Here is an 11607-nt window from a genome sequence, read left to right as displayed (position 1 = left end):
TTGTGCATGTGACTTGAATGTTTACGAAACAACATCAAATTTTCTTGATACGAAGACTAAATTTCTTATTGCGAGAGTTGTTTAAAAAAAGGCAAACCGGACGCAGTGCGCCAACGTTCATAAAAATGAAACTACTGCGAGTCGAACAATTTGGAATGACGGAACAAATTGTACGGTGGTAATCGGATCTAAATATGTAACATGCCATAGAAATTAAATAGTTTTACAGATATTTCAATAAGCAACCGTATTTTCTGAGAATGGATGGTAGGCCCCGCAAAGGAAATTGAAAAAGAAATATCGAATAATAACTATACCAATCGATTTAAATTTTAATGTTCTCTCCATTGCAAATAGTAAAACTTAGGCATTAAAATATTCGATTGTATTTCGTGTGATATTGAAATACAGCATGTTTGTATGTGGACGGAAGATTGAAATATTTGTTATATTATATTTAATGCAGTATCAGACTTCGATATATTAATATGTTAATACAAAAACATAGGTCTAAAAGGAAAAAATACAAACTGCTTTCCAAAAAATATACGTAAATACCTACATATGTAACATTTTCTGAATACGCAACCTTTGTTCTGGCGCAGTTGGTTAAACAATGTAAAAAAATATTCGGTGAGTTCATCATAATGCGTAACGTTGCAGCAGGACAACAAGAATATAACTTAGAACCAATTATTCCAAGTTTGATTCGAGTGAAACGTTATGTAAGTAGGCATTTTATAGTCTTTACCAATACATAATAACATCATCATTGTCCTAGCCTTTTCCCAACTATGTTGGGGTCGGCTTCCAGTCTAACCAGATTCAGCTAAGTACTAGTGTTTTACAAGGAACGGCTGCCTATCTGACCTCCTCATTACCTGGGCAACACGATACCCTTTGGTTAGACTAGTTGTCAGACTTTTCAAGCTTCTGACTACCTGTAACGACTGTCAAAGATGTAGGAATGACAACCGGGACCCACAAATTAACGTGCCTTCCGAAACACGGAGGAACTCGTTGTGACAAAGATGGTCACCCATCTACGGACCAACCGCGTCAAGCGTAGCTTAACCTGTGATCGATTCACTTATGCGGTTATAACTTAGCCACGAGCTCCTCACATGTTATACCTATAGAATCCATTTAATACTTAATAGAAATACACAACAATTCGAAACTAAATTACTGAAAATACTCACAAAATATTTACATGTCGTGCCCAAACAAGGCTGTAAAATATCTCGGTATGTTATTAAAACTATTTTGTACACTACTGTTGAGCATTACTATTTGTTAACAAAATTAAAATAAAAGGATTATTCAGGTATTAAAGCTATGAAACTTGGTGCTCGGAGTTACGGAAAGTAATGACGGTGACAAAAGTGAATTTGAGAATATTATTCAGGTTTATAACGTCGAATGATTAGCGAGTCCACCGCCTACAGTTACAGCACCGGTGATAAAGTAGTGAGTTAGGTAAAATAGTTGTTAGTTTTAAGCTTGAAAATATAATACTTCTTGATAAAAAATCTTTGTAAAATCATGGTCATTGCCTTTTTTTGTAGAAAAAGAAACGCGGTTATTGTAATAATTTATTTTATTACAATTATAATTGCAAAGTTTGATAATTTGCAATACGCACATAATTTTGAGAAGACATTAGTGCGCCCGGCCCTAGAATTAGAAACCTGATGACGAAAATGACGCTTAGCTCGGCAGTCAAAGTTCATTTCAATTCACACGAGACACCGACCCCTGAGTTTGTTTTGACATTTCTTCTCAAGGTATCCGGGAATGAAATGTCTACTTCAGCTCACAAATATAAAATATATTATGACATGTTTACGTCATAAATGATTGTACCCTAATATTGTATGTATTAAGAATCACTGCTGAAATTCCATGGTGTACAATAAAGAATATTCTAATTTAATCTAAATGATTTTATTTCATTTCAGGTTCTAAACAGACGCACCGCATTTCAACTGCTTCCGAACTACAAATTTGCAGTTTAGAGCCTCAGTCTAACGGTATAGGAGGACCTATAATGGAATTCTTGAAAAAAGTGAACCTGCCCTAAAGCGAATTATTCTACACACGTTGTAAATTGAACAAGTAATTAAAAAATAATGATGGAACGAAATTTTACAGTTTCTGAGATGTCGTTACTACAGTAATAAAATGATTACATAGTTTTATTTCGTAAATAGCTCTTGATGGGCACTTGCATTGATCATCGTTTCGTATTCTCATTGATTAGACTTTTTTTAATTTTATTCCTAACTTGTTACCTAATCATATTTTCGATCCCAAGAGTGACAAAGATTGTAAGTTGAATTTGTTCTATCGTATAATACGAGAATATAAAGAAGGAATATCAAATATACTGTTGTTGAAGTCGTGGTGGCCTTGCGGATCTGCGCATGGACTTGACTTCGCGAGGTGCAGGTTCAATCCCAGCGCAGGCATACTATCAAATATATTTATTTCAAAAATCATTGTCATTAAAACACCACTGCGCTGAAATAAAACATCGTGAGGAAACCTGGATTGAAAATAGTGGAATCTAAAATCGCCAACAAGCAGTGAGCTAGCGTGGTGATCTTTCCTTTACCGAAAGAGGCTTGTGCCCAGCAGTGGACGTATACAGGCTGGTATTATACAGTTCTTCCCCTTAAAGCAAGGTGCTTACAGATTGGCGACGCTATATCCCGTGTAGTGGTCTGATTTCTTCCACAGCAGCAACAAACTTATTTAAAAAAGTAGTTAAACACCTTCAGAGGTTTGTCTCGATTTCTGCAATAGAAAACCAAAAACCACTTAATTATAACAATAACAATTATTTCAGTTTCACAGAGTCTATTTAAAATCATCAAATCAAAGCATTTTAAGAGGATAGAAAATTTGCCTGGTGAAAACTTGAAAATTGAAGTGAAACGAATTGAAGCAAATTTCGGCTCAAGTGTACTGTTCGGCCTGGTATTGTTCGAGGAGCTCATAAGAGTAGAAAATCAAAACATTGATAAGTCAGTGTTGCTTTCAAACCAGTGCCAGAAGCACGGACATACGTCGACAATGAATTTGTGTTTAGTCATATTTCAAGCATTCATATTTGCCGTTTTAATACAGTATCAATTTGTGACAGAGGTTCGTAGATTTTGTTATGTTCCTACGTTTTTATACACTCACTTTTCTTGTTTGTTTGTCGTTCCGGTTGGATTATTGCAACTCAATTTTATGGCACTTCCCGATAAGCTAGCAGGCTGAAACTTTTCTGTGTAACTTCAAACCGGATGACAAATTTACAACTATAAAACGGCTAGATCGATTTTGATACAATTTGAATGGAGTGCCATTTAAAAACTTGGGTTTTTAGATGTTTTAATTTTCGCTACACCTATGTATTTGAAACACACAATAATATTTGACACACAAAGTTAATAAAGTTTTGAAAAATATTGCACAGCCATCATGATTGTCAAAATTTCTGTCAATATTATTGCGCGTGCGCAGGTACCTAATATTTTGATAATAAACCAATTCATGTTTTCAAATTGTTTCAAAACTATCAATACTAAACTCATGCAGGTTAAGTTTTGTTCAGTTCAATAATTGAGACATGCTGAAATATATATTCGTCTGTAATGTACATATATACTAATATATAACGCTGAAAAGTTTGTTTGTTTGAACGCGCTAATCTCAGAAATTACTAGTTCAAATTGAAAAATTCTGGGGTTGAATAGACCATTCATTGAGGAAGGTTTTAAGCTATAAACCATTACGCTGCGACTAATAGAAGTGAAGATACAATTAAAAATGTGGAAAAAACAGGGCTGGTATAAATCATAACTTATATCTACTAACCACGCGGACAAAATCGCGGGTAACAGTTAGTATAATATAGAGATATTTAGAACTACTGTAAAATCGTAGAATCTTTACCTACTGTTTTAATTTTGCATTTTCTATGTGTTTTTGTTGTTTTTTTTTCTGTTTACATGTGGCTTGTATTAAAAAGTTCAAAATATAATATTGAACGACAATGATTTAAACAGTTTAGAGGGTAAATCGCCTCTTTAAGTAATACTAGTAGTTGTGGAAAGAGACGCAGCTATTCACCTTGTAGCATGTTGTCTTGCTTCTACAACTTTAATCATATTACTTCAAGACAAAGCAGTAGGCCCATTGAAGTGAACTACGCTGTTGATTCTTGAGTATAGGTACAATTGATATCGGCAAATATCGTGCAATTATTTCATTAATACAGTTACTTTATTTCACTTTAAAATTTCGTAGTCAGAGAAAGCAGTCAAAATCTGCCCATAAAATACTGGAATATTTCAAACTAGCTATTGCCCGCGGGCCCGCCCGCTACAAATCCCACGGGAACATAAAATTGAGATAATAACTATCCTATGAGTCAATCCTTGTTATAAACTATCAGTGTTTCAAGTTTTGTCTAAATCCGTTTAGTGATTTTTGCGTGAAAGAGGAACAAACAAACATCTTTCACTTTCGCGTTTATCATATTAGAAGGATATACAAGCAGACTGTCAAACAAGATTATTTAGATAACCGCATAAAGAATTAATGATAAGTAACTTACGAAAAATCAAATAGTTTCGTAACAAGTTCAATGAGTAGTTACTAGTTAGGTATCAACAGCCTTACCAATTGTTGAAAATTTGTAAACACGTTTCATATATAACACTCCTTACAGGTGGAAGCTGAGAAAGATTCGTCATTTTCAGTCAGCAATTGGTTCAGCGGCATAGAAAAAAAGATAAACGTACAGGTAAACAAAATAAGAGATTATTTTCTAGCAATACCTACCAGAAGAAATCACCCAACCATGTATAAAGCGCCTCGATATGAAACCTACTGACTTAAAAATAAAGATTTTATTAAACTAAAAAGATCTCTGAATAAACCTAAACTCGTGTTGTAGGAAAGAGTGTGCAAATGTCTTAGTAAAGCAAAAAAGGCTGTCCTTGCCTACATTGGTGTAGGGAGTGATACAGCAGCGGTCCCTAAAGATTCGAAGATTGCCCAAGAAATTATCGTAACGACCAATAAACCAAAACTCTATAGGAAATTATCATATAGTCCTTAATCAACAGTTCCCAAACGACGAAACACAATACGATGCCAGTGAATGCTCTGATGAAGTAAGTCCCCATTGATTCGGAAGACATGGTCTTGATAAAGATGTTTATACAAAAACAGTTAATATTACTGGAGTATAAAAAACAACGGCGTATGTTACCGCTGAATCGCTTAAGCTTGTTGCGCGCTTCAATGCTAATAAAACTACAAGTTGTGTTTAAATGGTGGCTAACGTTCTACTAATTAGCATGGTTTTTGTGTTTTTGAAGTCACGATTTATTTCTCAAAGTAATGGTGTTTGTGTTCTAATTAACACTGCTAACTTCTATGATTATAATAATGAATTAAATAAAGTTAAATGCTCTCGTTGCTATTTTAGAATTAATTTTATGAGACCTTTTTACTGATTTGTTAGTTTTGTAGATCAAAAGGTCATCCAGTCCAACAGTGGACGTGGATAGGGTAAGTTTATTTATTGGTTGAAACAATCAAGATTACATATATAATCTTTTTGTTTGAAACAATTAGAAAAATAATTAAAACGTCATCTGATTCAGTAATACCAATATAAAGATTTAAATATATTTGTTCTGAATTTTGAATGAAATTAAATTCACAATCCAAAATAGAATAGAAAATCTAAATACATTTTGTAGGGCATGATGCACGATGTATTTCAAAATATTAAAAAGACTGCAGAGGACATTATAAAAATACCTAGAAGACTAGCGGAACAACAATTTGACATAGATATGTTACCTTCCAAGAAACGCGTCAAAATTAATCAGGCGGCATCGGAATCAAACTGGGCAGATATGAGTTCGGTAGACCATGATACTAGTGACGTCACTGAGGAAAAAGTAAGTTGAATGGGGACGGGAAAGCATAGTGGGATTATAGTAATAATAAAAGAAGAAGTAAAAGGCGTTAATAGTATTATTTGTCAACAAAATTACAATTAATACGATGATGCTTGTGTTGAGAATTGTGTCAGTAATCGAAAAATAAACAGTTTAAATAGAAATGGGCAGTATATGGGATTATGTAAAGATTTAAGAGGGCTATAAAGACTATAACGATTCATTAATTATAAATTTTATTTCATCGTTAAATGCATTCAAATCTTTAGACTCCGATTTAGCCCCCAAAGATTTACAAATGGTTAGAGTATTAAATGTTTTACAAGATTTTCAAAACTAATCTAAAAATCTTTGACTTTCAGAACTCTCAAAACGAAACACCGAAGCCTGAAACTTCGAAACACAAAAAGAAGCGAATAAAGAAACGCAAAAGAAAAAACAGAGGTCATGAGACCACCAGGACAACTACAGAAGCGAGTGTCGAAAAAGATCTCGCAGAATTTAGAAGTAAATATAAAAAGGAACGTAAGAAGAAAGTTAATAAAAGAAGATTTGTAAAAACTACTTTCAAAGAGGCAAATTCAACAGCTAATTCTGATGAAAGCACAAGACGAGGAAAACCAGTTGACATCATAGTACATATCAAAATGAATGAATAAAGTATTTATAAGTAGTTTAAATTGTTGTCTCGTTTATTTCTTTTCGACATTTCAAATGTAGTCATTTTTGCTTTTTCAAAGTTCATGTACAATCTGGGGGCAGTTTTCAAATCGTCCACTGTTTTTCGAAACACGCACTTGAAAAAAAAATTCATTCCAGATATGTTGGTTGCCTCACCGATTTCAATCAATCCATCAAAGTTTAGATGCATTGCTTTTACTTCCTTATATAAGTTCTCACTTCTGCCGATCCTTCAGTTGGTATATATAACTCCTAATTGATCTTCCTCTGCTTCTTCGAGCCTCTATCTGTCTCTATTATATGAGTCAATAAGCCATTATATTTTCCCCACCTTATCTGTGTATAAACTCTGTCATATCATAATAACCGATTTAGAAAATTTTAATAAGTAGGCTTATTTCCTTTGACTTGACAGGTCAACGCACTATTTAGTTCATTTTGTTCAGGTCTCATTGATCACCAACAACGCTCATCATCATTTAGAACATAAATATTTAATCTCTGAGATCAAAATGAACAGTGAAACAGAATGCTTTCGTTATTTAAAGCACGGCCTGCCGCTCCTGTTTAAGTAATAAGATATCTTGACATCTTCACAGGGAAACGTAGTTGCTGTAATTTGGCAGAGATCGATAATATTTTACGTATGTGCATAATTTCATACAGGTTCTAAATGAAACAAATATTTATCAGTAGCTATCTAACACGAAGCATGAGAGAGTTCATGTTTATGATCTGCCAAAGAGGCGTTAGTCACAAAAAAACCTAAAGAGAGTTTGTAACTTGAACATCGTAACCAACTAAAATATGGTTGAGTTATTCATGCTCTTAAGTACAGGTGGCTATCAAGTTCAATGTATAACAATTTTTGACAACAATGGATGTTAAATTACACCTGCCTGGTTTTTGTATTACCTAATTGAATTCTAGTTTTGATGAGGGGATTCGAACTAAACCTATAAAAGTATGAAAAATACAAAAAGAAAACAAAATATAATTAAGTTCAAAAACAATCAGAAAAAAACAACGTCAATTACAAAATATTATAAATTACTTAAAAATGAAATAGGATGAAAAAATAGAGATTGAAATGGGAATCTTTAAGTACATATGTCTTGAAATTTTCTGCACTATAATTGAGATGAAATTTCATTATGGTACCAGATTTTCCGCTGTAAAGTAAATAGAAAATACGGTACCAAGAAAAGGATTTATTACCATTTTTTACATTATGAGCATTAAAATCAACAATCTGAGCTGCACAAAGTAAAAAAAAAAAAATCTTGAACAAGATATAGTGGGCTACTAGAAATTGAAGAGGTAGTAGAAATATTATTTTTTATTCTTGGTCGAGCTATAAGCTACGATCAATATCATCCTAAAATTGAAGGTACAATAAATACACGATAGTTTTCATAAATGTATTTATCTAAATCACTCAGAACATCGGTAATAAATTATAAAACTACTAAATCTCTATTTTTATTTAATAGGTCGTTCTGGCGGTCGTCAGTTTCTGTTTCCTCTTGCCCATCTTATTCTTCTTCTTGCTTGCGTTCTTTCTCTTCTCCTTCTCTTTCATTAGTTTGTTTCTCTCGTTTCTTTTCAGCTCTTTGTTTAGGTTTCGTATCAGCCTTGGGATCGGGCTGTTCGAGTTGTAGTTGGCGCTGAAGTATTGTTCTTTTATCTCGTTCAGTAGATGCTCCAGCACAGTCTCCGTTACTGCTTTAACATGACGAGCGAACTGTAACAATTTTGGATTAATTTTCTGGGTTCATTTTTAAATCAATTTATATTGTGAAGCTTATCTTTTACTTGATTTTAGACCTGTGTTGGTCTACCAACACAGGTCTAAAATCAAGTAGACAGTAGACAGAATAACGTACATTGGTTTTCTCATTAGTGCTGTTGAAGGTACTACTACTCAATGGGTGCTATCAGCACAATCACCATCAGGTAGGAGGCATCAGCGTCTGTAAAAGGCGTCAGGATGCCCCAAAACCAGCCAACGAACGAGAACCAACTGGAGCTGGTGGAAAAAGGATCCCACCACCAATAAGACGCTGCTAAGAGCAGTGAAGTACGCTGTTTCACTTTTACAATAGAAACAGCCCTGCTTTAGATTTTTAGATTTCTATTGCTTCATGTGGTGCAACTAGACTTTTTTAAATTCATAAAGTGTATACATTACCCTGTCATTCTCCGTAAAGGGCTCTTCATTATTGAACAGGTTCATAAAGCCTTTGGGATCTCGGTCCTTATACTCCAAATTCTGATGATGAAATAATTATAAAAATGATATATTTGAGTTCGAACATCTTTTTCCTTGCCATTTGAAATTGAAGAAACTCTAAATCTAAATTAATATAACAATATTTTCTTATCCTGGAAGCTTGTCCCACCAGGTTTTGAAGTAATATGTTGTAGGTGTCAGCGTGGAGCGCGCACTACATAGCCTAGAGCGCCATCTCTTTCACAATTGCAATAATATTACTCTAAATAGTGCCGATACCCTAAATAGAGACGCTGAACTCTCAATATAATCTAAAATCTCGTATAATCTGTATACAAAATAATCGTAATTATGAATGAATATTGTATGAAAAAAATAACAGTTTAGTCCATCAGACATACCTAAAAATTAATGCACAGGTATTTCTTTCAACTCGTAAACAAAAAATGAAGGGGATACAGTGATTCAAAATCTCGTGACGTCAGTTACCAGTACGATTTTCACTAGCAAGTGATGTTACTAGCCTTCACTACAAGACATTTCATTATCTTAATACTTCTTTACTTTTAAATGGTGTGATAAAATGAAAAACACGTTTTCAATATTTTGTCTGACGACACAGATTTACATTTTCAGATTTAGTACAATAGCTTCTTTTTCTTCTATTTAGCCAAAAGAGAAAGATTTTACATACTTCTAAAAATTTTAGCATTTTCAGTACAAAATTATTCGTAGCGAGATATCTAATTTCCTTTAACCTAACAGATTTCGTATTATTCGAACCGTAAGACAAATTAACACTTGTGACACGAACTAATTAAATATTTGGAATCATAATAACAGGAACACCTTGTTTAGAAAATAATTAAAGCCTCTTGTAGAGATGGAAACTTTAAGGGAAATGTTTGTCTGAAGGTGACAAAATCTGTATAATGGTTTTTTAGTGCTTATGATAAGCTAGTGTATACAGTTTTGTGAGAAATGTGCTGTTTCAAGATTTGAAAAGAATAAGGATTTAATTAGAGGATTATTTTCTGTAACAATTGAGGTAGTGTCGGATGTTAGGAAATGTTTTGTGAGACACTGTACTATGTCATAAGTGTAACATGTACCTGTAATAATTGAATAAATAAATAAATAATAGTCAAAGCATTTTGTTTTCATGTGAATAGTTTAACTATTGACATGAAAAACAATGTGTAAAGTGCGATACCAGGAACCTATTCTCAATTTTTTTTTATCTAATTAAGGTACAAGAAAATAATTTGAAAATGTATTTGCATTTGTTAGAGTTTCTTTGAGAAATGAATTGATAATCAATCTATGTTTTCCAAATACATGAATTTGTAATTAATAATAACGCTGATATAGTATTTAATGACTTGAATTGAGGAGCAGATTGTTAGTATAAATTTTTCTTAAAGACAGCAAAATCAGCAATAATAACTTACCAGTTTAGAATGGGGCTCCTTAGAAAACACAAAAACAAATGAACATAAAAATATTGAAAATCTCAAAGAGCCCGCCATTTGATAAAAAATTTAAATATTGTACTGACGATCACTTGTTTTTCGATCGACTTCCATTCTGCGGATTCGACTCATTCTTATTGGACTTGTGCGGTGTTTACAAAAGGCATCCATTTTGTTTTCTTTTCGCCGATAAAGTACAATTGACATGGCAGTACTTGGTCGTTTATTTTTCCGTTTTTAGTGAAATTTATCGTTCGAGATGACTTTGTATAGACTTTTTGGTTTGCACTTGGATTGGGAACCGAGTTTTATGGGTTGTTTCTATTGCTCTACTGATCTAGAATTTTAAAAACGTTGATGAAATCAATTGAACTATTTCAAAACTATGGTTGTTATTCATTAAAGTCTTCAAATCCGGTCCGCGATTTTATGAATTTCATGAACTTTTAAAGATCGATGTGTGGTAGACGTTTCCGTAACACATTTTCCTTTAACATTATAAGTATATGAATGATGATTATAATAACGTAAAAAGCTGATTCGTAATTTATTTATTTATTTATACTTCTTAAACAAAGAACGACAATGGTGGACTTAATGCCAGAGGAATTCTCTACCAGTCAACCAAGAAGCGGTTCAGAAAGATAAAAAGAGGGTTGCTTTTGACTTCCTCGTAATTCAGTAACTCATATGTAGGCTAGTATTATAAGTTTTAGGGATCCATACAAAACGGATGAAAAGGAAACCTTATTTCTGAGGCTATCCTGTCTGGATATAAGATTACAGGCTGTATCTCATTGTGAGTGGTTGCAGTACTTAAATATTTGACATTTTCAGAGATTATGTTCTATTGCCGCTCAACTAATTTTAATCCTTGTGTCGAGGGCATTTCATAAACCATAAATGTATATAGACAACCATTCATCATGATCCCTCAATCGCTTGTCCTACCCTGGGATCGAACTCGCAACACTTCAAGCATACTGGGTTAACCGTAGTGACTTCAACTCGACTATTGGGGTGCGTCGGGATTTGAACCAACCCTTTAAATTGGAGGTTTACGTGGCTATGCCAACGTCAAGCTATCAATTAAGTCACATAGCTCCTCAGGAGTCCGAAACAAGCACATACCATTTAAAAGTCATTAAACAATCATTTTGTCTACGTTGGTTGTAACAGACCTTTGCCAAGCTTGGGCTTTAAAAATAAATAAAAACTTACATGAAAAACTTTATTGAAAATGTACAAA

At 33.4% G+C, this 11607-nt stretch overlaps 2 protein-coding genes across 2 annotated transcripts; one reads left to right on the top strand and one right to left on the bottom strand.

Moving 5' to 3' along the window:
• The first annotated feature begins 2085 nt into the window (after positions 1–2085).
• Positions 2086–6775, top strand: LOC113498889. The gene is made up of 7 exons (XM_026879074.1): positions 2086–2105; positions 2852–3150; positions 4727–4801; positions 5127–5174; positions 5536–5574; positions 5769–5972; positions 6335–6775. Exons 2-7 carry the CDS (start codon positions 3079–3081, stop codon positions 6629–6631), a joined length of 735 nt encoding a protein of 244 aa, XP_026734875.1. The 5' UTR covers positions 2086–2105; positions 2852–3078; the 3' UTR covers positions 6632–6775.
• Positions 6776–7927: 1152 nt separating this feature from the next.
• Positions 7928–10584, bottom strand: LOC113497473. The gene is made up of 3 exons (XM_026877071.1): positions 10338–10584; positions 8845–8925; positions 7928–8397 (listed from the first exon to the last, which is right to left on the bottom strand). The coding sequence occupies exons 1-3, from the start codon at positions 10413–10415 to the stop codon at positions 8140–8142; spliced, it is 417 nt and encodes a 138-aa protein (XP_026732872.1). The 5' UTR covers positions 10416–10584; the 3' UTR covers positions 7928–8139.
• Between the last annotated feature and the right edge of the window lie 1023 nt (positions 10585–11607).

The sequence above is a fragment of the Trichoplusia ni genome, chromosome 1, assembly GCF_003590095.1.
Source record: "Trichoplusia ni isolate ovarian cell line Hi5 chromosome 1, tn1, whole genome shotgun sequence".
Lineage (NCBI taxonomy): Eukaryota > Metazoa > Arthropoda > Insecta > Lepidoptera > Noctuidae > Trichoplusia > Trichoplusia ni.
The sequence above is the reverse complement of the archived record's forward strand: the minus strand, read 5'-3'. Positions and strand labels throughout refer to the sequence as shown.

Bases quoted from the DNA above. Each gene is read 5' to 3' on its own strand.
- LOC113497473 (XM_026877071.1), bottom strand. From the start codon at position 10,415: ATGGCGGGCTCTTTGAGATTTTCAATATTTTTATGTTCATTTGTTTTT. The intron at 8,926-10,337 runs GTAAGTTATTAT...TTTCATCATCAG, and splicing joins AGGAGCCCCATTCTAAACTG to AATTTGGAGTATAAGGACCG. The intron at 8,398-8,844 runs GTAATGTATACA...AAATTGTTACAG, and splicing joins CCTTTACGGAGAATGACAGG to TTCGCTCGTCATGTTAAAGC.
- LOC113498889 (XM_026879074.1), top strand. From the start codon at position 3,079: ATGAATTTGTGTTTAGTCATATTTCAAGCATTCATATTTGCCGTTTTA. The intron at 5,175-5,535 runs GTAAGTCCCCAT...TTAGTTTTGTAG, and splicing joins CCAGTGAATGCTCTGATGAA to ATCAAAAGGTCATCCAGTCC. The intron at 5,575-5,768 runs GTAAGTTTATTT...TACATTTTGTAG, and splicing joins CAACAGTGGACGTGGATAGG to GGCATGATGCACGATGTATT.